We start from the raw sequence: 25898 nt of genomic DNA on the forward strand, positions 1-25898 counted from the left end.
TTTTAGCGCCACTTTTTTATGAACTCAAGGCTTTTCCAGCAATCTAGCTCCAACTCAATAGATAAGGAGAGAGAAACTTTTGAGAGTGATGGTTTATTTTGGACTTCTCACGTTTCTTCTTCTTCTCTTCTTCTTATGCCTTTGCTTCCTATTTAACCCTACCTCGTCTCCTTTTTCCCATTCCTGAAAACCTTTCTCTTTCCTTTTCCTTCTCTTTTTCAGTGATCCTCGGGATCTCATCTCTCTCTTTTTATAGACAACAACTCCTAGTAGACAGACAATTCCTCAGTGCAAAACAGTTTGGATTCACTTCAATTCCCGAGGATCACTATTAATTGCCTCTTTCTGCTTTTGCTTCTTTTCTTGTCCCCTCTCGCGTGTTTCCTTCCCTTTCTTTTTGTGCTGCTTCTTTTTCCTTTTTGCTCATTTCGGTTGGATTTTACCATATTCTTATAAAGGTTGTTGATCAAAGGCACCCCACAATCTAGCATATTGAATTCGTGCTGCAAAGAGGTTGGTTTCATCAGATCTACACACCGATATTCTGCTTATTCGAGTTCTTACCTTCTAAGAACATCCAGCAATATATCAAGGTTGTTCTTTCGCCGTCCGCTCTTAAGATTCTTCTTAATCTGATCTTTTTAATTAAGTTTCCTTCTTCCAGGTTTATCTACTTTAGCATATTATTATGTGGGTGTGTATAAATTATTAAGGCATGAAAATATATGATGATTTTTTATATACTTCAAGTCAGTAAGAAAAATCCAAAAAATAAAAATAAAAATAAAAAGACAGAAACCATAGTCAAATGCTAAATGTCGCTTGCATTAAATCTTTGACTTGACTCTGATCTTGTGTGTTTCGGTTGGAGTTTATATCCCATAGACACCTACCGGTAAATCATGCTTTCACTTTTCCCTTTTTTCTTTCTTTTGGTTTTACTCCCCAAAATATTGATCTCTTTGCATATTTGACCTGAAATACTGCAGACTATTGTTTTTTCTGTAATTGTGCTATGAAATAAAGCTATTATGAAAAATGGAGTCAGTTTAGTGCTCGACCCACTTCTTTGTAAATCAAAGGAAAGATGTTTGATGCAATATGTCATCCAACTTCATGCCTATGCATCATTATATTTTACAAAAGGGTGCCTTGATTGCCTTGCCTATTGTGTTACAACTCATTTTTTTTTACGGTAAAAGAGAGTTAATATGTTTCCCATATAAAGTTATTTGCATCCTATATGCCCCCGTATGGCCGTATGTTTCAACTTGTACTATTTTGCCATTTGATTTTTACTTTGTTACGTTTTTATCATACTTTTTGTTTTTATTCAATTATAAAAATTGATTTTGTTGCTTATAAACATGAAGTTTTTCTTCAGCAGTTCATATTTCTTTCTTGATTTCATTCTTTTTCTTATCCAGCAGGAAGTATCATAATTCGTCTTTAAACATAAGAACTCTAAGGTGATAAATATAGAAACTTCATAAATAAAAACTTGTAAGATTTCAAGGACAAATAATAAATTTAAAAATTATAAAACTTCACCTCTTATTTTTCTTACACTTTTTTCTTCTTTCTATCTTTTTGTTTATTATTATTTTTTATCTCACTTTCTACTCTTTCCCCGCCCCCCCCCCCCTCCCCCATCTCACATCTTTGCAGAGGTGTGAGAACTACAGATTTAATGAAATTCTCTGGGAGAATGGTGCGGCTGCTTTGTCTTTTTCTCCTGGTAAACGCAGAGTTTAATTGCTTCTGCATTTAAGATTGCAGAAGAATTTTCGATTCAATCTGTTAATGCAAAATTTCAACGTCCACGAGCAACCTTGTTTTTTGATATTTTCTTTAGATCTATTACAATTTTTTGTTGTATCTTCTTGAAATAGTTTTTAATAGTATTCTTAATATTTAATGAATTTTTTGAATGAAAATTCTTATTTAATATATTAAAAGTGAAAAAATATATAATATATTTTTAAATGATTAAGGAAACTTTTTAAAATATTAATTAAAATGTGACAATCTACAAGTATAATTATTCATTAAATAGACATCAAAACATGATCACACGTAAGAGTTCTCAAGTATTTATTTCTTGTTAGTTTTATTACAAATGTTGAAGAAATTTATAAAATATAATTAATGATTCATAAATATTTGAAAACTGATATTATAAGAATAAAAATTTAAAACTATGAGCTTCCACTTATATAATCCCACTTTATCCAGTATCGTATTAGATGTTTTATTCAATATTCTTACGCTTCTTTTCCTTTCTGAATTATCGTCCTGTTTTTTTATTGTGATGACCTATTAAACTTAGAATCTTCATGCAGCATCATTTTTAAATTTCCTTCTTTATAGTTTTTATCACCAAACACAACTTATATTATGTCTGGTTGATTAGAAGCTAAATAATGAGTTTGGATAATAAATTTTGTGTTCTGCCGATAATCGCTTTTGTTGCTGGATCATTTTGTCTTTTCTCCCACTAATATTTATGTAATCCATTAAAAAATAAAGCTTAAATATATTTCTACTTGTAATTGCAATTTTGCTTCCAAATATTATTTTTAGATTTAGGATATGCATATGTAACTTGCGACGCGCATTATTATCTCAATTCTAGAGTGACCGGGTAGCCACAATATATCATTGTATATAGGAGGAAATAAAGATGTCAAATTTCATGTTCTAATTAATACAAATTAAGAGAAGTGATAGTGATAATTTCTACTTCTGTTTTACCTCTCAAATGCAGGTTTAAGAGAGCAGATATGAATACATTTTCACATGTTCCTCCTGGCTTTCGTTTCCATCCCACTGATGAAGAACTTGTTGATTACTACCTTAGGAAAAAGGTAGCTTCTAAAAGAATTGATCTAGATGTAATAAAAGATGTCGATCTCTATAAAATTGAGCCGTGGGATCTTCAAGGTATTGGCCTTCTTCTATGCTTCCAATTAGAATTACATCATATATATATCATATTACGTACTGCTCACCCTTGTTATTTTCTGCTGATAGAATTATGCAAAATAGGAACAGATGAACAAAATGAATGGTATTTCTTTAGTCATAAAGACAAGAAGTACCCAACTGGCACTCGCACCAATAGAGCTACAAAGGCGGGATTCTGGAAAGCTACGGGAAGGGACAAAGCAATTTACTCTAGGCATTGCCTTATTGGCATGAGAAAGACTCTGGTGTTTTACAAAGGAAGAGCCCCAAATGGACAGAAATCTGATTGGATCATGCATGAGTACCGATTGGAAACTAATGAAAATGGAACTCCTCAGGTATTCATTTCATCTCTTTCTCTCTCTCTTTTGGGAAGAAATTCTCTCTACTGAACCAGTATAAATGTTGAAAATAAAACTAGTGACAATAAAGAGGGCAAATTTTATATGGGGAAATTAAATGATATTTTGCACAAAAAATATTATTTAAACTGAATATAAGAAACTTCGATGAACTAAAGGATTTATAGGCCTTTGTGCATGCACCATGCTATAATAATTTTATCAATACTTATTTTTACCACCCTAATAATTGATTTATGAGAGGCTTTACAACGAATGGAGCTCCAGCTTTGTTTCCTATATCTTGAGTACATAATATTCCAGAAGAGAAACTATTACATAAATTATCTTTTACTTATTTAAGAACACATTGGCAATTTTTATGAACTTCTCGTGTGATTACATTTTTACCTTCTGTTATTTTCCGCGGCTATGTGCGAGTTCAAAAATTAATCAGGTTAATTAGAGTAAAAACTAATTAATTCATTTTTGTAAATGCTTTCCAGGAAGAAGGTTGGGTTGTATGTAGAGTGTTCAAGAAACGAATGACAACAGTGAGGAAAATGGGAGAGTATGAGTCACCCTGTTGGTATGAGGACCAAGTCTCATTCATGCAAGAGCTTGAATCCCCGAGGCGAATTTCTCACCCTTATGCACCATACCACCAGCACTACCCCTGCAAGCAGGAGTTGGAATTGCAATACAATATACCTCATGACGCTTTCCTCCAACTTCCACAACTAGAAAGTCCCAAAGTTCCTCACTCTGCAGCCAGTTTGAGTTGTAACTCAGTTGTTCCTTTTGCCTACGGTAGCAATAATAATGGAAACGCTATGCAATCCTCCTCACTCACTCAAGAAGAACACATACAACAACATTGCCAGCAACAAAATCTACCATTTCTTTATGGTAGCAATGATCAAGCAGTGGATCAAGTTACAGATTGGCGAGTACTTGACAAATTCGTTGCTTCTCAGCTCAGTCACGATCAACATGTTTCCAAGGAAACCAGCTTTTCTGATGTGGTTGATCAAATTACTTTGCTTCCAAATGGATCCAAGAAACCAGAAATTGGCCAGGAATATGCTTCAACATCCACCTCCAGTTGCCAGATTGACCTGTGGAAGTGAAAGTTATTACTAGAAGATGCATAATAATTATATATAGGGAGTACAGTATAATGCTCTCAATCGAAAAAGACAAAAAAAAAATATTGGTTCGAGTTTCTGCATGTACATAATAAACCCTAAAGTATAAATATCCCTAGCATTTGAAGCTCTGGTGACACGTACTGTATCCACTAATACTCCGCCATTGTTAAGATGGAACGAATATGACTATAGTATATGTAAATTTATTACTTCGAGTTGATCATTTGTGTAGATCTGCTGGAATGAGCTCAGCAAAAGTTATTGTGTTTTTACCATAGCATTTTGATTTGCATCTATTACAAATTAGTTATGTTACATATACAAACATGTATTTAGTTAACTGTACTTTTTTTTTATCAGCACTTAATTGATTGTATTAATTGATTCTACCTACGAGGAAGGGTAATGTGGATTGTGAAGAACTGAAAATATCTAAGACTAAGCATATGCAGTTAATAAATAATATACGTACATTTTTCTTTCCTCACTGTTTACGTGTCATTATTTTGTATTTGCTTGTTTCAGATTGTCTATTGCATCGTGCAAGGGTAGAATTTCTATATTACAAATATAATAAATGTAAAAACCTTAATTTAATTGGACATAATCGACACTTAACTGAAAAGTATTATTACACTTGTTTTTAATTCAAATATTTCGTGTGTGTGTGTGTGTGTGTGTTAAAAATTAAGTGGTTATTTAAAATAGAGGAGGATCATAGATAAAAGAACATAAAACCTAAAAATATCGTAACATGTCTAGATATGAAGCACAAATCAAAAGGACTGCAAAATATAATGTAACTATACCATTTATGTAACCTAGTCCGAGTGTGCGCGGCAAAACTTGATGTGTCGTACTCAAAGCAATGCAACAGTAAAAATGTGCTTGTAAGGGTATAAGAAGCCTCGGGCAAAGACCCAATAAACCATGGATACATACCAGTAAGGTGTTAAGGACACTGCTCGCTTACCAAACTGCTTTGGCATACATCATATATAAGTTTGTTTCCACTCTGTAGGGTATAAGGCATATTTACCAAAATCTCGCAAGGATACTGAAATCATTGAATGTTGTTCTAAATTAATCTCATGCATACTTGCACGAGAGTACTCATATCGACAGCGGTACTTGTACGTTGTTTAGGCAAAATGTTACAAAAACTATGGATACGGGTACAAGAGAAAATATATAAGAAATAATAATCTAATTAAATTATAAAAAATATTTAAAAAGAATGTTTAAAGGAGTAATCGAGTAAATTCAGTGTTTTACCAGCTAAGCACTCAACTGATAAATGAATGTTGAGTATTTATTCGTATATATCTAACAAGTATATCGGTCCCAAATAAATGACCGGTATACGGTACAACAGCCATTTACCCATGCATCATAGATGCTGTTTCATATCAAACTAATTCCACAAATTTATTATTAAGAAACTCTTCACTCCATTCTCACAACGCATATATACCTGTTTATGAAGATGGCTTCTCCTGCTGAAAGATCCTTCACTCTATCTGCCACAGGAAGCTTCTTGATGTTTCAGCAGTTTGGGGCTAACTCAGAGGGCACGCTGTTTCACATGGCCTGAGCAGAAACGTTTGTTCGAAAGTGCCACTCACCGAAGCGTGTTCTCAAAAGTGGATATGGTTTATATATATACCTGTATCAAAGTAAATCTTAAGCACCTAATCATGCAAGGTGTTCAAAGGCAACAAGTAGTTCTTTATGTAGGTGTCGTCATTGGACATTGACGAGGGGTGAAATTCTTGTGTCGGAGTCATGAATCAAATTCCTTTCAAGCAATGGCACGACACAATCATTAGGCGTGCGCCCATCAACTTAATCATAATGCAGGTTTCAACTAGTCAGACTCATGAATTACTTGCACAAAAAGAGAGGAAGTATGAGAGAGATTATAACTAGCATGCTTGCCTAGAAAATTCTCAGGGACGAGAAAAGGCAAGTGGGAAAAAGTATTTATAAAAAAAAAAAGGTGATTTTTTCTGACATCCATTGACTTGAAGAAGTACTATGTTACATTGGTTTATTTGCTTTTTTGTCATGCGTCACTTGTCTGCTTCAACATAATAGAGAGGATAGAAGTAAATTGACTAGCGTTTGCCCTACAAAGCCAAAACAAGAAGGCCATGTGCATTGATGCGGCGTGAGACTATAATAATTGGGGTTTATTCAAAAGTGTTTCCTTACCGACCAAGGTAGTATATTAGTTACCATGTGAATGAAATAGAGCTCCATGTGAAGTTATGTGAACAGGCTCATTGTACACGAGCTTGTTTAGTTCCCTAAATGCCAAACCTCCACAATTTCCGGAGTCTCTGCTCTTTTTATATATTTCTTAATTATCCAAAAAGGAAAAAAAAGACTTTCTGTTCCGAGTTGGGTTAATGACAAAATTGTTAGATCGGTGCCGTCGTACGTATAACGTACGTAGGACATAGATACTCCTATATATGTTTCAACTGTCTTTTCTAGTTTTTCCTTCCTAGTGAATTTTTCGGAGAGTACTTTCTTATCAATGTACATGAAGCAGCAGAATACTGCAATCATATACAGTTTTTTTTTTTTCCTTTTTAATTGGTGAAATATCAACCTGTAGATCAGATGCAGTAACATATGCTGACTCGACAAGCAATTTTAACATTGGCTAAAATCCACTCTTTATAATAACTTGAACAATATATACATTTTTATCAAACTAATTTTTTAAATTAAATCAAGCCCAATTTTTGAAGAATAGACACGTCTAGACGGAATCGACCACATTATAAAGTTCTGATATTATCTAGTAAACAGACAGTGCACATACTGTAAATCTTTGTTTTCTTGGATCCTGCATTTATTATAAATTCCAAACACGATTATATATGTTGCCTGTATATCAGGCAAATTTATTTAAATAATATTATTTATAAAACAAATTCTCGAAATAGATTTATTTTAAAATATATTTCTTGTTTGGACTAATTTTTTGGCAGGTCAGTAGCTGTCTCGCACCTGCATGGCTGATAGTAATTTTTTAAATGCTCTATCATTTCAGAACGTCTGATACAGCTTTATAAGCTGACTCGTGGTGATGTATATGCTAAAGAAGAGTTATGTGAAGGAACATCTTTGATGATGACACGTGGCGCCTATTGGATGTGTATCGCCTGGTCAAGGACGATAGCATTATCGATGGTCAATAGGCGGCTAACTTATCGAGTGTCAGAGTGCGAGACATGTGGGGACTTGACACGTGGCAAGAACTGATGGTCATTTACTCCCTTGTCCAATTTTAAAGCGCATATATATACACATTTGAATTTTTGCAATTGCCATTCCTTGAAATCTTTGAGCTGGTGATAGGAAAAAACTGCACAAAAAGTTTCAATTCAGGTTAATAGATTTGTGCTTTTAATTTTTTTTTTTACGAATTTTATTTATATGTAGTTTATTTATTACCTGTATAGTAATTTTTATGTTAGTTATTTAAATGAGATTGAGTTTTGTTAATTAGTTGTTAAATAATTGCATTAATGTGATAGAAATGAGTTTAAATAAAAAAAATTACGACTGAATAATAATAATCTGTAAAAATAATTAAATTTTAATGCATACAACATTAAAATAATTTAATAATGCATATATAAATATGTTTTATTCAATTTATGTTGATAATTAACTTTAAACATAAATTTTATTGTGTTATTTTAGCCAAAAAAAATAATGATTGATATTTGTATTGTAAATAAATAGATATTGTAAATAAAAATGGTTTATTATAAATTTAATATGAAGTTAAAAAATTGTAGTTGTTAAAAATCATTGTTAAATACCTATAAAAAATTATTTAATATTTTTTTAAAATAAAATAATTTTATATAAAATAGGAGAATGTTGTATATATGAAAAAAAGTGTCAAATTTGTTGTATGCGTATTTAATTTGTTAAATTTTACTGATATAATTTGTTGTGTATGTATTGAATTTGTTAATGCAGGATGACTGATTTTGTGATAATAGTATATTGGAATGGTCGAATATTCTCGAATAATTAGGGTGTTACCTTTGAAGGAAATAATAAAATGATTAAAATTGAACGTGGAATAAGTTTTGAGACATTAAAAGAAAAGATTCATAAAAAATTACAATTGTCTACTAATCAAGTTATATTTAGATTGATTTCACGATTTTTAGTAGATCCAATTGGTAGACAATATACAAATATGGATATATGTGATAAAGAAGATATCGATTGTATGTTAAGTGTTTTTTTACAACAAAATCAGAGGAGTGCAATTGAAGTATAGGTAGATATTACATCTAGTCAAAGTTCTTGTATTCGGGCAGAAGATGTGAACTTAAATGTCACATTTTTACATGACAATATCTATGATGATGATGAATATGAATTATGATCAGGTATGAGAAAGTTTTTCATTTGATAAATATGGATACATAATAAGACTAAATATGGATAATGGTATGAGACAAACAAATATTAATATCTAGTATTATTTTATTTACATTATTTTGTTATATATGTATATACATGACTGATATTTTATTTTACAATATAATTACACTTTTGTTTTAAAATTTATAATGATACAACTGTATTATTCCTACGACAATTTATATATTAGAGTTATAGTTTATCAAAGTTACAATAGTTTAATATTTATGTATAGCAACATATTTATTAACTTACGTAAATTTATTTTAAACACTTTTTTATTAATTGTTCTCATTTAATATATCTAACTTAACCATATTATTACTTCAATATAATTTCTTTTTAATGTGATAACATAAATTTATTTCCTAACCATAGTTAATATTAATTTAAAAAGCTATAACATTTTATAAATTAGTTAAGCTATATTTTTTATTATTACATAGGTCAACTTGTTAATTTTTTCAATAATATATATAATTATAGGATTACTTAATAAATTTTTTTTAACAAAAGTTACTAATATAAATGTTATTTTACTCTATAACAACCAAATATTTTTTATATATTTAAAATGTAATATGTTTTTATTTTTAAATATTTCAATTAATAATTTTTATAAATCTTGAAATAAATTATTTAAATAATTATTTTTTATACGATAGTACATATTGATTATTTCAATTGAACTATATATATTTCATTTTAATTATCATTTAAATTGCCTCTTCATATCAAATTAAAAATAATTTCATTATGAGATTGATCTAGTTTATCATTAAAAATTTAATAATTTTTAATTTACTTATAACATCTTTTCTTGTACTAGTTACTATTTTACCTAAAAGTTTATTTATTTCTAATAAAAATTATTCTACATTTTAAAGTTTTTTACATTACAATTTTTTTCTTTTAATCACCCTCTTAATTAATTTAAACAATAATAAAATTTATTACAAATTTTAATAAATAATTCATGTTTTACTATGCATTTTTTAAAATAATTATGCATTTTACTATTTTATAAAAATTCTATACCATTAATATATTTTATTTATTAATTACAATAAATATTTCATCTATTTTTACTGAGATTAAGTACAAAGTTAAACATAATTTAGTCACTTAAATGTACATATATACATAAAATTCTAAATTTAATGCTAAACTACCCCTAATACAACATCATTTAATCTATTTCTAAATCTAATTTTCAATCAAAAAATAATTTAGATATTACAATTTTTTTTCCTACATAATATTATACAATAAAAATTTAAGGATTCAAATAAAATATAATAAAAATATATAAAATTTCCATTCATGACTAACCTGTCACCGGACAAAATAGATTGGCAGAGGACCATGAAATGGACTGACAGAGGACTGACAAAAGACAACCAATGAAAATAGACTGTAATATATAAGAGACAGAACTGCAATGTATAAAATTTCAAAACATGTAGAAATAATTCTTTTTTTACAAATAAAATTAAACTTATTTTTTTTTTCATAATGTTATGTTTACCTTTGATTTTCTCTAAATACATTGTAAAATTGGAAACTTGATCAGAAAAATTTCACAACCACAATGAAAATTTTTCTTGATGCTGGCGTTAATGGAGGGAGGGAAGGAGGAAGGAGAAGATAAAGCCGTTCGTAGCACCCGTTTCAATGAAGCCATGTGTCTAACTTCTATTAGTATCGCACCAACTTAGTCGATAGCCCTGTTGATTTTTCAGACTCGATACAACTATGATTTTAACATGTGTCCATCTTTTTCCCTAACTGTTGATTTCAAATGTTTATCGTCGCTCATGAGACGATATAAATTCTATTATGACATGTGGCTGCTATCGTATTTATAGGACCGATACTCATTTTATTATTATTTTTATTATTTATCTAATTCCACGTGTCAGCTTATAAAGTTGTATCGGACATTCTGGAATGATAGAGTATTTAAAAAATATTAAAAAAATTGTTATCGACCATGCAAGTACGAGACAGCTGCTGATTTAGCAAAAAATTAGTCCAAACAAAAAATATATTTTAAAATAAATTTATTTTAAAAATTTGTTTTATAAATAATATAAATTTGCCTGTATATCACAATGATAATAGAAAAAAACTTTGAAGTGACTAAAGCACGTTGAAGTTCAGGATAAAATTTCAGGCGTAAAATAGGAGGTTCAATTTCTGGATTATTAAAAAAAAAGCAACACGAAAACCATGAGCAAAAAGCTGAAACAGTAAAAGGACACATCCCGTGGATGAAATTTTGGGGAAGCAACCACAAAAGGAGACAAACAATTCTCACACTTTTTGTGTTTGTTTGGGAACCCATTAATTTGAAAGGAAAAATATATGAATAGAATGCCGAAAATCCCTCCCTCGGGAAAAGGCAGAAGAAAAGTACAAAAAGAGAAGGAAAAGTAAATGGCAAGTTACATAATTGATTTCTTGAGTCCGTAAGTATTGATCTTGGCTTGCCATCAGGGATCGAGTCGTCACCGCCGGTTTGAGTCATTGTGGGCTCTAATCGGATTATTTAACTTTTGCAAGTTTCTTTCTCTGTTAATTGACCTTCGCTTCTAAGGCCCCTCTAGTCATTGCAAATGGCCATAATGGAGCTTTTAAGAAAAATAATATAATATTTATAATAATTTATCCAATCTAATATGAATCTAAGACAGGTTTGGATACTTATAACCCATATATCGTAAAAATAACATGTGACACGTGTTATAACAATGCGCATGACAAATAAAATGTTGCTACATGATGAGACAGCAAATAGGCAGTGTTTAGTTTGAGTAAATTTTTAAATAAGTTTTTATAAAATAATTAATATAAAAAATAATTTTTTTGTATAAACTAAAAATAATTTATACTCTTTTTAATTTATGAAAAAAAGTTTATTTTACTACTTAATTTAAAATTTTTATATCTTATCTGCATCTAAAATGTACTTGGGCATTGTTATGGTGTGAGTGTTTTACAAGAATGCTTAATATGCGTGTACATTATCAACATTTGTCGATCGGATTCAATAGCTTGGCTTAAGATTAGGCTGACAAGGGTGTCATACGACGAAGGTGTGTTGCATATCATTCGATATAAATTTTCTATTAATTTAGTTTAATTGTTTTTCTAAATTTTTACACGTATTTTTATAAGAAATCATCCTAATGTTAAAACACCAAAAGTGTATATATTGAATTAAGTTGTTAAATCATGTTTATTGACTTTGAGAGAACCCAAATAAAAAAGAGAAACTCTATCAATGGAATGGGTGCCAAGAATTACAATAGCGGGTTGACACCATATCTCCACCCAAAATATCATATATAAGAACAAACTGGACGGTGGAAACTTCTTAATTATTTAGGATATGACTGACAGTGGAGTTCTCAGAGAAAAATAAATAAACATTTTATTTATAATATTGTATAATTTGATAAGTTCTTAAAATAAAAATAAAATGATAAATTAAGACAAATTTATTGTCTTAACTCTTCAGCTTTAATTTATTTATATAGACATTGTATAAGTAGATGTGTTGATCAAAAGTTCTTCCCATTGTATAAATTAGTATTTAATTCATTTTTGCGATCCTGTTAATCATGCAGATTGAGATTTGGTAATAGAATTGAATCTCATAAATAATACGCAAAAGGTCCGTTTCATACTAAAATTTATCCAAAGTATGTAACAGTGGTGATTATTCACAGACCTTATTTTAAATATTTTGTTACAAAATTACTTTATACTCGTTATTGGCCGTAGGCTCTTATATCATAACTCAAAAAGAAACTATCACCACAGTTACATACTTTGGAGAGAATGTGAGTGCGTGATATAAATTGAAAAAAGTTATCTCTAGCAATGAGAAACAATGATCATATGGATGAGAAATCATGACCAAACCATGTATGGTAATTTTATATCTAGCAAACTAGGAAGTAGATCATACATAGGAGAAATATGGCTGCACAAAATAGGTTCTGGCTTGCTATGCAGAGCCCAAAAATACCCGACATAGATTCAACAAAGGGCATCATTTGTTCAATGCGGATATGTTCTCAGAAGTCCTTCAAAAGGCAACAAAGGCCTCAATTGTAGCCTCTGATATATTTACACGAATATGGGCATGCAGCAAAGATTAATACAGGTAACTATTTTGCATCGCAAAGGCCTGTAGCATCATCACAGAAACCATCTCGGTCAAGCAATTTCTTCGGAGGGGCACTTAAAAGGGGAGATGATGGGGAGCCATAAGCATTTCGTCGTTTGTTCCCACAACCTAAGCTTACTCTTGTGCTTACTCCTGTTACAGGATTTATGCCACTTGCATACTTGCATAAAGCCTACACAATTTGATCAAACAGTATACAGCATCATTAGTCACTGGTTGGGTAAATGGTTATGCTCCAAAAAGGCATTTCAACTATGACGATACAAATTCGAAGTGGGAATACTTGATCCTGATCTGATGAGAAGGTCATGGGAGAGATATAAACTCAAATAGCAAAAGACACTACCTGCAAAAGTTGCATGACCCTATTTAAGATTTTTTCCTTTTACATCATCTTATTATAAGCACAAGGATTGATAAAAAACGATTTCTTGTTCTTATTATAAGATCCTAGTCGGATCTATACAAGAATGTATACTGTTTTGAGAACAGTAAAAAGAAGAAAAAAAAAAAGGAAAGTGATTAATTTGAATATGAAAGCATGCTTGGATTGGTCCTAAATAGGTTTTAGGGTGGAGTGGAAAAAGGGAGGATTCTTAAATTTGAAAGAGTTAAACCCGCATCCTATTCAGATGAGAGGATCCATTCCTTTTGTAGCAATCAATGGTAATACCTGCTTTTGGGGAAGGTCCAACACAGCATCACTAAAGTCAGCACCTTCGATGATGGCACCCCCAAGGTCACTCCGTGTGAGGACTGTTCTAAGGAGAATGGCATTAGTGAGATTGGCCTCATTTAGAACCTGTAGACCCCAGACAAGAAAATCATAGATAAACGAAATAAAAGGGGAAAATAATACCAAACTTATGGATAAAATTAATCAACTTGATGTACTTACCATGCGATCCATCAATGTATCACTTAAGTCGGCACCTAAAAAATGTCAAACGAAAATATTTAACAAAGTTAGAACCCCTAACTGTTGTAAATTACTACAAGTAACACAGGAAAGTTGCTGCAAATAAATTATTTCTTTATGTCTTTCACAGGAATATAGTGATGTAATTTTTGCTTAACTTATAGAATAAACACTCTTTCGCAGGTACAAGGCTAATCTTGACTTTCAAGTTTTAATCTGCCTTGGGTTCAATAGAATCTATTGGGTAAATGAATTACACAATTCGAGTAAACAGAGGGTCGACCAGAATATACCGGATGAATGTAGTAGACTTTTTCCCCCATATCCCAAGAAATATTAGTCAGAATTTTTTTCAAACATGTAGGAAAGACATGAGTAATTTAAATTTAACTTCTATATTGCAATAAGCTTATACCTGTAAAATTTGCTTTGTATGCAACAGCTTTCTCAAGGTATGCACCATTGAAAGTTGAACCGCTAAAATTAGATTCTCTCATATCAGCAGCTGTGAAATTGGCTCTTCTGTATCAGTCATTTAGAACGATCATGAATAGAGGAATCCGAATATCTACATTATTAGACTTCAAATAATTTGCTGTGAAGTGACAATTTAGAATAAATTGAACTTCCACTTTTCTACCATGCGTAAATGCTAGTGTGTGTCAGTACAGTCGATTGTATTAAGCGAAAATAAAAACCTTTCCCAATCGATTCTCCATTCTATTTCTATCATCTTATTTTTCACCTCCTCCCCACTAAGTATACTCTTAGATTCTTTTCTCCTCCTTTCGTTTTTTGTTATAATTTTAATCAAGTTAATAGGAAGGGAAACTTAAAAAAAAAATCATATCTAATTTTTTATAACACAAGGCCAAATCTTGACATTACCTAAAATTCTCATTCACATGCACTGCTTGCCTGCATAACAACAATAAACAAAAAAAAACAAAAAAAAGCGCCCCAAAATATGTTATTGATTTCCCATAACATAACCTGAAAGAGTTAGAATGAAAGAAACAAACCTGAGATCAGCAGAACCAAATTGAGCAGCTGATCCAATCCCAAATTCACCCCTCATTTCAGCCTCAAATTTGTTAAGATCAGCAAGGGCAGACATGTCAGAGCTGAAGGCAATGACCGCAGCTGCCAACGTGGCCGACACCACTTTCCCCCATTTCATCGATTCTTTTCGATGATTTGTGTTTGAGTTCATTTGGCAGACAATGGGAAAGGACTTGGAATGAGAATGAAATGTATTTGAAGTCTTGGAAGTTGAAGTTGAGCACACATGGAGGAAATTGACTGAGAGTGGTGACAGTGAATTAAGCGTCATCATCATAACGAGCAATAAGATATGATTGCTTGTCTACAAAGGAACGAGGACGGATAATCAAATTGGTGCGACCTCCTAGTTCAGCAATTCATCGTCCAAGTCGAGAAATGGAGTAGTGGTAAATAAAAGTACACGTGTTCAAGTGTTATCTGGTTTCTTGTAACGCCACCTGTGTCAAAGTTTCGTACTCGGGTCAAAACTACAAATGCCAACATATATATATATATATATATATATATATATATATATATATATATATATATATATATATAAGTTTATGAATTATCTCTAACTCAATAGATTAGTTTCTCGTATACTTAAGTGTGTAAAATTTTTTTCATGGGATTAACTTTGATGCAAAGTGAGTGCACTATTATTTAATCTTATGTTTTCTTTAGGATATTTTTTTAATCTTATGTTATTATTACGTGTAAAGAGTTTTTTCTTTGGTTAATTATTCCTTTAATAAGGTCAGGGTATGGTTTTTTGGGATTTGATAAGCGTTAGAAACACTCGTGTAATAATAATATTTTCAGGCGTATGAATTTTGAGATCAAAACCAATTTTATTTTAAACCACTTGGAAGTTCTTTTACTCACACTATTGTACGGTGTTTTATGTAAAATGTTTAATTATATTAATCTTTACATAAAATATTAAACTTGCTAAATCATATTAGATTACATTATCAAGTGTAAATGTAGAAGTTTCATATTAATAACACAAAAATTTTATCATTTTTAATTCAAAAGTCAAGTAAATATATTCTATTAAGTTTAATTTTTTTGACAATATGTTCTATAATATTTATGCTCCAAATTTTTGTCGCAAAAATGAAAGGGGAACGTACTAAAGGCCCACAACTACAAAATACCCAAAAGCCCATTTTTGTGGACAGTTGAATAAAGTAGGTTATAGACAAGGAATTTTGGCACCCTAAAAAATCAAGTATAGAAAATGTACTAAGTAAAAAATAACGAATTAAGTTTACAACAAAAAATTATTAATTTGTCTGTTAACTTTTTAATCAACAATTATTATTCTCTATTTTATTTTTTTTAAGTACATCTAACATTTTAGAACAGTCAAATTTGTGTACAAAATAAACATGGTGGCAATAACATTAGCAGCCACCTCTTGGCCCTCTCCCACGTTCTCAAGTAGTAAACTAACGATAAATTGATAGTACACATGGCATGATCCACGGATTTGGGACCAAACCAACCTCTTAATGTTGTCGTTTGTTAACGCGGAAATTGGAAAGTGATTCGTCTCTTTAGAGCACTAATGAAGAAAATAATAACTAAAAACATTTCATTAAAAATTGTATACTAAAATTTTAACTTTTTTATATTTATTTTTAAAATTAGTACTATGAATACTAAATTTGTTTAGTCAATAATATATTCTTTAATATTTGTTTTTAGATTTAACTTTCTAACAATCATAAGATGGATGAAAGAAAAAGTGAATACCTATTTAATTTTAATTTAAATAAAATTATTTTATAGATTTAAATTAATTTAAATTAATATTAGATATATTTTCACTGTGTATTTCTTCGCTAAGAATTATATCCTTCTTTTTAAAATAAGAGAGAAGAGAGTAACTAGAAGCATGTTTAATTTTTATTTTAAAAATAAAATATAATACAAATTTATATTACATTTTATTTTTAAAAATAGAAAAATATTTTTAAACTATAAATCAAATATATTCTAAGTATCTCTAATATGGTTGATTATTTATAATTTAAGTAAAGTTCCATGGAGTAGTCCTTCTGGGTCTCTTTTTATTTAGAAAAATCATTGTATATTGAAATTAAGATAATTAAAATCTGACATGATTATTATTGATTAATGAGATATAAATATACTTACAAAAAAATGCAATTAAAATTTTTGTTAATATTAAAATTATTTTTAACTTTTTAATATAATCACCACTAATATTCATTTTTCATTTATAATAAGTGTATATAATATTTAAAAAGTTTAGATAGAAATAAATTCATAATTAAATAATAATTAATATTATTGCTAACTTATAAATAGATAGATATACTAAAAAAATATTTTTTAAAAATATGGAATCTATAAAAAAAACTAAAAGTAAATAGAAAATGTTAACCTTCTTTTGAACACGTGTTTAAAAATTTAAAATGAATATTATTTATTAAAAAGTAATCAATATATTTTTTATCATAATTTTTAATTCACTCTTAACATGATTTTTAATTAAAAAAATTATTTATTATTAATTAACGTAATAATTAGCATGACCCTTTTTAAATAAACAATAATGATGTGTAACATTATTGTTATAGAAATGGAGAAGCATAATTGCTATCATCATCATCATCGCAAATATGATTTACAAGCTGAGGCAGATGTAGCAGGAAAGTTAATGGCGCTCACCCAGGAGCGACCCTTTTACAACAAAGGCTACTCAAAAAGGATTTGGACAAAAAGTGAGGGAGCAGTGGATTTTGTTGAATAACCCTCACTTTGGTGATTCCTGTTCCTGAACTTTATGTGGGTGGAAGAGAAGGGTATGTGAATGCCCATCCAACATCTTTTACTGTGTAATTGTTACACTCACTTGCAAGTCCCTTTTAATTTAATCCCTCTGGTCACGGTGGAATGGCCGTATGAACGCTGAATTCATCTGCCAAACCTTAATTGAGGCAATCACAGAGGCCTCAGTAGCATTATTGAACAAAAACAAGCGTGCAGCTCCGTAGATTGCTCTTGTTGGATAAACCCGGGATGTCACGCACGTCCTTCCACCTTGACCATAACTTTCTACTACAGAATGGTCAACCTAACACATTTCATAAAAAATCAAACTTTATTACGTATAATAATAATAATACTTTGAGCGAGAAAAGTATAGATAATTGCTAGAATTAACTTACCAATATCCTTACAGACAGCTTTTCATCCTTGAGTACTGGAACAGAGCTTCCAAAGATTTTCTTATCAACATCATTTGCCAGAGAAGACCTACCAAAAAGATGTAATGAATTCAACATTGTATTTTATGTTAAATAACACTTGTTCAAGTTCAAAACAAAATACTAGTGTAAAGTAATTAATACCTTGATTGATCAGAGCACAAGGAAGTCTTAAGATGCCCATCACTTCCTTTAACAACATAAAAGTATACGGGAGTGTATTCAGAAAGGCCATCATCTGCCAGAACCAGAAGACCAAAAGGTCCTAAGGCACCCCGTGCAGCTGCTCCTCCACTGCTGCCACACTTGTACTCCACATTCGACTCAGCTGTTTTCTCCAAGCTTTCTTTATCTATATCAAACTCAGCTACAATGTCCAACTGTTCCATTCGCAGGTCGTATTCAATATCATGTCACTTAATTATATAACTTTATGGTCTCCTATAAGAAAATTAACATGGGCACAAACCTGTGTAGCTGTTCCTACATCTAGTGGTACCACTGACCCTGGCTTTGTCTTCAAGTGTTCAAACTCATCGCTTCTCAATCTCAAACTCTCCACCTCCTCAACAGGCCATTGGAGTAAGTTGCTACCAGTTTTCTTATCAAGCATCACTGTTCTTGGAATACCCTATAGTGTACAATTAAAATATAACCGTTATTGCTAGCTAGCCAATAAAGTGGTAGTTAAAAACGCACAAAAAACGGGTAACCGTAGCATTAAGATACCTGAACAGATGCCCAACCTTTGGCCACATCAGCATATTCACTATCAGACTCTCCAATCCAACCCCACAACACTCTCCTCCCTTTACTCTGATCATAAAATGTCTTGGAAGCATAGAATATACCATAGTCATACCTCAGTCCAATACCAACATCGTTCTTCGAGTCATCTGGTGTGAACTTAACACTCTTCTCATCATAACTCCCCAATGCATAGTAATCATGTCTATCATCATCCAAGCTAACCTTCACCACATGCTTCACATCAGCCCCATTAACGGAAGTATCCAAGCCATTTTCAGCCTTGCTTGACACAGGGAAAAAGTCAACACACTCCCACATGCCAGTGGAAGGCACAGCATGAAGCAGTCCCTCTACGCGCTCGAAGGTTTTGAAGTCAAGGGTGTCATAAACCAAGGCAATGCCAGTTTTGTTAAGCTTAGAGCCAATGGAAATGCGCCACTTTCCTTCAGAGGTGAGCCAAGCGGTGGTGGGGTCACGAAAATCCTTGGTTCCAATGCCTGGTGGTGGGAACAGGACAGGGTTTGAAGGGTATTTGATCCAATCAATGAGGAGAGGATCAGATGGGTCGGCGGGGTATGCAAGGTTTTGCACCTGCACAGAGTCGTTGGTGGAACCAGTGTATAACATGATGATTTGACCATCGGGCAAGATGGTGGCAGAGCCAGTCCACACACCGTTTTTGTCGTACCATTGATCAGCCACCATTGCTAGTGGAAGGTGAAGCCAGTGGATTAAGTCCCTTGACACTGCGTGTCCCCAAACTATGTCTCCCCAGACTGCACCTTCCGGATTGTACTGGTAGAAGAAGTGATACCACCCTTGGTAGTACATTGGACCTGAATCAAATTCATACAAAAATTGCTCAAAACTATGAAGCCAATATTTCAAAGCAGCAAAAGTATCTATGTATTTAGATACTTATCTCAAAAGTATTTATAATTTAATTTATTTTAAAAAATTAATTTCTAACCTAATACTACTGAAACATTACTCTAGATAGAATTAAATAGTATAAAGATAAAAAAAAGTTTTTAATAATTTTATATTTTTTAAATAAAACTACTAATTCTTTTATGAAATTTTAATTTAAATAAAAAATAAAATATATAATTTTTTTATGTGTTTATACTAGAAAAAATATTTTGACTTAATTACTTAGAAAAAAAATAATTTCATATATTTTTTTTATAAAATATGATTATTGATATTTAAATATAACATATTAATATAAATAAATCATTAATATTTTTTTATAAATATTTTGTATATGTATATTTTTTTAAATTCATATTAACGTATTTAAACTGTTTCGGATCTTAAATTATTATTTTTTTATTTCTGTATTTGTGTTGCACTAAGCATCTAGGCTTCGTAGCTTCTGAGTGTAGGATATAACGATATAAAGAACAAGAAAAGACTTGAAAAATGAAAGGCGGTTATGTAAAATCAGTTGGAAATCTTACCATTAGGATCTGAAGCAGAGCAAGCCAAGATTCCCCGTCAGAACAAGCCAAAATCACCCGACAAGGAGGAGAAGAAATTAGTGTCACAAACAGTCAACATTAATAACTTTTTTTTTTTAATTTCAATTGAAAGAGTAATTTTAAGAAGGGATTTCTGCAGTGATAGCTGATTCTGATTTAACCATGGTTTCAACTTTAATTTCCTAATTAAAGCTGGAAAAACTACTTTTATCTTTTTTAAATATTTTACTATCTCGTGCTGCTATAAAGTTATTTGATTGTCGTCTATATTTTTAAAAACAAATTAAGTTTAAAAATAAGTGCACAGTAACATAGCTTAATTTTAATATTTTTTTAATCACTATTTGTTCTTTCCCTTTTTCTTGTTTTTTAATAATGTCCTCCTTCTCCGGGCCATGATGCTTGGAAACGCATATCCAATTTAATGTGACTAGGGAAACATTTCACCAACAGAATCTCCAATGCTAAACATTTCAAAAATCCATTATTCTTCCCAAACATTTTGGATAATAACGTGAGGGCTTAATTTAATGCTGGAGTTAATTTTGACCACGTCATTGACTGAGGCAAATTATGTGAAATGAATTACGTACCGTTCATCCAATTCTTCTCGGGCTGAAAATGGAAAGCTGTTCTTTGCCATGAAAGCATGCTATTGTTCCAAGAATATAATCCTCCATTCCCATTGTTGCTGCTGAATAACCGATTAGACTTCTCAGAGACCCCTGCAGACACGCCACGTGAAATAGGTTGCCAAGTTGACCAAGGCACTGTTTTGGGGGGCAATTCTAATTCATTGAAAGTTAACGTTGGCAATGACACTTCTCCGTGTTCATTTGAATATGCCCTGTAGCCATTAAAGGCCACCAAGGACACAACAACTACTAGCAACCCACAAAAGATCACATTCACAAGCACCTCCTTCAGCTGTTTACGAGGTTCATCAGGAGAGTGGGGTCCATCGGGTACAGGAACATAAGAACAAGGAAGATCGGAGGAGGGAGCAATTGTGCCCATTGGTGAAACCAAACGAGGAATGTTCAACAATTCACACAATGAAAAGTTTTGACACACAAAAAGAATAAAAGGGGGCGGAATGGATTGGCCAAACGACACAGAAAAGTGCACAGATTTGTAAACTGAATCAGACAACTGTGAGATGCATTTTACCACATGACCATATTTATAGGGTTGCTCTTGGTGGCATGGACCAGCACGTCACATGAACTGTTCACTTACCATAATACTACGGTTTATTTTAACTAATAATTGAGGTTGGTGGCCCTGTGTTTTTTTATTCCCAATCATTTCTGACTCGTTCATTGTTTTCCTAACCAATTCATTTTTCTTTTGGGTCTGCATTCTGTAACTAGTTGATTGGCCTGCAAATCGGCTCTCAATTTTATAAATTAATTTAAGGGTATCATTAGAGAGAGAAAATATTGTTTTTGTATAATTATAAGAAGGGTTAGTTAATCTCAACCTTTAAGATTAAGCTTAAGTAAAGATAAAAAATTTGTATAAAAAAGGTATACAGTTGAAATTATAAAAATATAATAAATATTTTTTTCTTTTAAAATTTTATTATTATTAATTATTATTTTCAGCTCTAAAAGGTAAGGCTAACAAAATCTTTATAAAAATATTATTTTAATGTGTTTAATAACATTAAAAAAATAAAAATTATAATATATTTTTTATAAAAATTTATTATATATATCTTTTTATTTCTTAAACATGATTAATTGTTTATAATAAAAATATCATATTGTTTTATTTATAAATATTTGTAATATTATTTTATAACTTTTTCACATTAAAATTAAAAAAAAATCTTTTTAATCAAGCCAACTCTAAAATTCTTCATCATTACATTGGATTTATGTATTTTTTTTTCATTTTATTAAAATCATAATAATATATCCACATGCTTACATGTTCTTCATGTATTATCTTTTCACCACCTTATTAGATGACACAAGTGAGAAATTAATCACTTACAAGTTATAGCTTTCTTCTTATAGCTTATCAACATTTGTTTATCCCTTCTTTTTTTTTTTTTTCATTCCGGCCTTCGGTTTCAAGTTTTTGGTACCATTTTTCATCCAATATCACATATACGTATTGTTATTTAGGTATTTTTTTATGTTTTTTTAATTAAAAATTAAATTGTATTTTGATAAATAAAAAATAAACATTTAATATTATCATAAATTATCAATATAAAATTTTAATTAATAAATAATACCAAATATATATAGAAAAAAAATGTATATATACATACAATTAAATCATATTATGGTCATTATTTGTATTTGAAACCATGCATGACAAATATTGAAATCATATTATGGTCATCATTTGTATTTGAAAACATGCATGACAAATATTGAATCAGATAGAATAGTGTTATTATTATTATTATGTATAATTGTATTTAGGAATAAAAATAGAAGACTAGACTTTATATAAATATGTCTGACCTATTTAATAATTTTTAAGTTTAAATCTAGCCTATTAGACTTTGTATTAAATTTAGTATAATCTTTTTAAAAGTTTATTTTGGTTTATTAACTTTTTTAATGGCTTACTTATTAAGTCCTTCAAATAAAAAATTATTTTATTACTATCAATTGGAGAAGATATTTTTGTTAACTTAAAAAAATAGTAAAAAAATTATATATAATATAAATAAGTACGTAAAAAAACGATAGATAGGATAAATCAGTAATAGACATAATCCACACAATATAAATGTAAATTGCCGTTATACATATAAAATAAATCAAATAACAATAACACAAAAATTCTTAACAAACATACTAAGGAGGAACTGGATACATGAGTTCTAGGGTAGGGCAGGGTATGGAGTCACTAGTTTTCACTTTACATGTTGCTTTCTTAGTGGGAGTTTTCCTGCCGGCTAAGGCCCCAAGACCACCAGCAAGGGGAGCGAGCTACTAAATCCTGCCCGACATCATCAGTACTTAGCACCCAATTGTGACCTTTTTTAGGCTTATCAATTGGTGTCTCGTGTGGTATTCACCTTATACATTTGGGTTCAGTCATTTTGCCCCTTTAAGACTGAATATGTAGTAGAGACATTTTTTAACTTTAACAAAAAGTATTAAAATTTTTAATTTAAAATTTATTTTTTTAAAATTTAATTTATTTAATATAATATAATAATAAATTTTATATAAAATTATTTAATATATTATTATAAATTTTATGAGTTTTAAATAGGTCATTCTAATAAATTTAACAAGTTTTTTTTTTTAAATTTAAACTTTATTTATTTAATTAATTAAGCCTAAATCAAATTTGTTACTAAAATAAATCAAGTTGAGTTACACTTTAAAAAAATTAAGTTGTAGACTATGTCAGACAGTTTAATTTATTTCTATTTCTAATTATATTTTTTTAACTTTAAGTGATGCGGTTAATAACAAGTTGTTACACATAAAAATAATATATATATATATATATATATAGTAAATTTAGAATTAACATATAACAAATTATAACAAATGACTGTTTTCTTAAATAATAAATGAGTCATTATAGGGATTCTGAAATGTTATAATTTTTATAATTATTATGATATTTCAATTTGTAGTAGTATAAGAATTTAAAAGTAAAAGTTAAAAATAATACAGTTAAAAGTATTTATAACCTTTACGTGTGATTTCGAACGCGAATACATATATAATAACATCAATCCAATACACAGTTATCATTAAAAAGTTTTTTTTTATGACAAACGCTGAATTGATTAAAGAATAAAAATTAAATATTTTTATTAAAAATGTTACTAATAATATTTATTGATTAATTCCCTTAATATTTAGATTTATAAGTGTATTAATACCTATAATATTTTTTTCAAAAATAAAATATGAATATAATTTCCAAAAGAAAACGAAGGAGGGTACGCCCTTTAGAAGTTAAGAACGTTAAATCAAAGACGGAAAGTAAATAATAATGGGGTACCAATTACACTGATCATGGTAACGCGTACCAATAATATTAAAAAGGTGATAATTAATAATTGTGCAAATAAAGGCCAAAGAACAAGAACAATAGACATAAGAATCACTAACCTTTCTTATGGTCCACACGTAACCTAAATTCTCCGCACCAATAAAACAAGATCCTGAAAAAACAGAGAACGTACGATTCAACGATTCAACGATTCAACGATTCAACGAAGGAACTAAGAAGTAGGAGATTTGGCGATGACTCATCAAAGATATGAAGACGCCACGGAGGCATATGAAGAGTCTAGAAGCTTAACATGTACCGAGGAATCCAAATTGTAAACAAAATGTGTCTATCTTACGTGTATTTTTAAGTCCATCTATTAATTATTTGATTGGAATATACATTAGCTTTAGCTAAACAATCACAACGATGGTCAATAATACTTAATTAGCGGTTATTTGATTCAATATGATTCCAAACCCAAGTTCAACTGCAACATTAATCATAGCCTGCTTCAGGAATGAGTTTTCCCATACGATTGTTTTTGACGTAGAAATTGCTGAGTCATACGATGATGTTGCTCATTCTTCTCAGTCACTTTTCAATTGCATATAATAATGCATTTTCCAAGACAGATTGCGGTGGCTTTTGTATTGACCATATATTGATGTGTTAATTTGATACCACATGTGAAGGATGAGTAGGCATATACTCATTGGCTGCTTTCACAGGGGATGAGGTGCGAGAGTTTCTCTTTCCCTATTACCAGTTTTGTGAGGCTGGTAATGTTTTGGCTCCACCTCTCCCCCAATAATGTTTCATTATTGAGAATGAAACAGAACTAATCAAACATGTTGCAGAATATACCTAAGCCGAATCTTAAACATTGCTTTCGTTGTCTTCAGCATTATTGTAGGTGAGTTTGTGTTTGTGTTTGTGTTTGTGTTTTCTTTCTTTTTCCTCTCTTCATGGAAAAGGGTATGCTATAGGGTGTATTATATAAATATTATTAAATTAAAATATTTTAAATAAAATTTTAAAACATATGTTAAACATACTTATAAATGATAAATATTTTATGATATTAAATAGAATTACTAAGAGATAAAGTTTAAAATTTTTAAAAAATAAAGTAAAATAATTAAAACTGAATTAAAATAATTTAAATATTCAGAAGTAACATAATACAGTGAAGGAAAAAATAATAATCTCATTTGATAATAAAAACTCATAATATATATATATATATAATATGCTAAAAAAAATTTAAATTTTTTAAAAAATTATACACACAAGAACAGCATATGATGACTTCAATTATCTAATTTAATAAAATATTTATAATATTTTTATC

The 25898-nt window shown here is 30.2% G+C and overlaps 3 protein-coding genes across 8 annotated transcripts; 1 reads left to right on the forward strand and 2 right to left on the reverse strand.

Annotated features, from left to right (window-relative positions):
• The first annotated feature begins 280 nt into the window (after positions 1-280).
• On the forward strand, positions 281-4614 carry LOC113869622 (NAC domain-containing protein 7-like). Its single transcript, XM_027506048.1, has 4 exons — positions 281-513; positions 2768-2943; positions 3034-3305; positions 3815-4614. Exons 2-4 carry the CDS (start codon positions 2784-2786, stop codon positions 4436-4438), a joined length of 1056 nt encoding a protein of 351 aa, XP_027361849.1. The 5' UTR covers positions 281-513; positions 2768-2783; the 3' UTR covers positions 4439-4614.
• An 8188-nt stretch (positions 4615-12802) lies between these two features.
• Positions 12803-15559, reverse strand: LOC113868813 (thylakoid lumenal protein TL20.3, chloroplastic). Of its 5 annotated transcripts, none has more exons than XM_027504728.1 (6): positions 15060-15557; positions 14926-14955; positions 14453-14559; positions 14017-14051; positions 13792-13920; positions 12803-13290 (listed from the first exon to the last, which is right to left on the reverse strand). In XM_027504728.1, the coding sequence occupies exons 1-6, from the start codon at positions 15374-15376 to the stop codon at positions 13099-13101; spliced, it is 810 nt and encodes a 269-aa protein (XP_027360529.1). In that variant the 5' UTR covers positions 15377-15557; the 3' UTR covers positions 12803-13098. The 5 variants fall into 5 exon arrangements, with proteins under 5 accessions (XP_027360529.1, XP_027360528.1, XP_027360531.1 ...); XM_027504727.1 differs by having other exon boundaries at positions 12814-13290; positions 14453-14556; positions 15060-15538; XM_027504730.1 differs by having other exon boundaries at positions 12814-13290; positions 14453-14542; positions 15060-15196.
• Positions 15560-17676: 2117 nt separating this feature from the next.
• On the reverse strand, positions 17677-21710 carry LOC113869124 (acid beta-fructofuranosidase). Of its 2 annotated transcripts, XM_027505282.1 has the most exons (7): positions 21154-21710; positions 20540-20548; positions 19056-19912; positions 18796-18957; positions 18471-18706; positions 18288-18375; positions 17677-18193 (listed from the first exon to the last, which is right to left on the reverse strand). In XM_027505282.1, the coding sequence occupies exons 1-7, from the start codon at positions 21575-21577 to the stop codon at positions 17990-17992; spliced, it is 1980 nt and encodes a 659-aa protein (XP_027361083.1). In that variant the 5' UTR covers positions 21578-21710; the 3' UTR covers positions 17677-17989. The 2 variants fall into 2 exon arrangements, with proteins under 2 accessions (XP_027361083.1, XP_027361084.1); XM_027505283.1 differs by lacking the exon at positions 20540-20548 and having other exon boundaries at positions 17836-18193; positions 21154-21699.
• Between the last annotated feature and the right edge of the window lie 4188 nt (positions 21711-25898).

This window comes from Abrus precatorius, unplaced genomic scaffold (assembly GCF_003935025.1).
Source record: "Abrus precatorius isolate BTA unplaced genomic scaffold, Abrus_2018 Scaffold6, whole genome shotgun sequence".
NCBI lineage: Eukaryota > Viridiplantae > Streptophyta > Magnoliopsida > Fabales > Fabaceae > Abrus > Abrus precatorius.

Coding starts and splice junctions, on each gene's coding strand:
- LOC113869622 (XM_027506048.1), top strand. CDS start 2,784: ATGAATACATTTTCACATGTTCCTCCTGGCTTTCGTTTCCATCCCACT. Junction 2,944..3,033: donor TGAGCCGTGGGATCTTCAAG/GTATTGGCCTTC, acceptor TTCTGCTGATAG/AATTATGCAAAATAGGAACA. Junction 3,306..3,814: donor ATGAAAATGGAACTCCTCAG/GTATTCATTTCA, acceptor AATGCTTTCCAG/GAAGAAGGTTGGGTTGTATG.
- LOC113868813 (XM_027504728.1), bottom strand. CDS start 15,376: ATGATGATGACGCTTAATTCACTGTCACCACTCTCAGTCAATTTCCTC. Junction 14,956..15,059: donor TTTGGTTCTGCTGATCTCAG/GTTTGTTTCTTT, acceptor GTTGTTATGCAG/GCAAGCAGTGCATGTGAATG. Junction 13,921..14,016: donor ATACATTGATGGATCGCATG/GTAAGTACATCA, acceptor TGGGGTCTACAG/GTTCTAAATGAGGCCAATCT.
- LOC113869124 (XM_027505282.1), bottom strand. CDS start 21,577: ATGGGCACAATTGCTCCCTCCTCCGATCTTCCTTGTTCTTATGTTCCT. Junction 18,958..19,055: donor AAGGTTGGGCATCTGTTCAG/GTATCTTAATGC, acceptor TGTACACTATAG/GGTATTCCAAGAACAGTGAT. Junction 18,376..18,470: donor TTGTGCTCTGATCAATCAAG/GTATTAATTACT, acceptor TCTTTTTGGTAG/GTCTTCTCTGGCAAATGATG.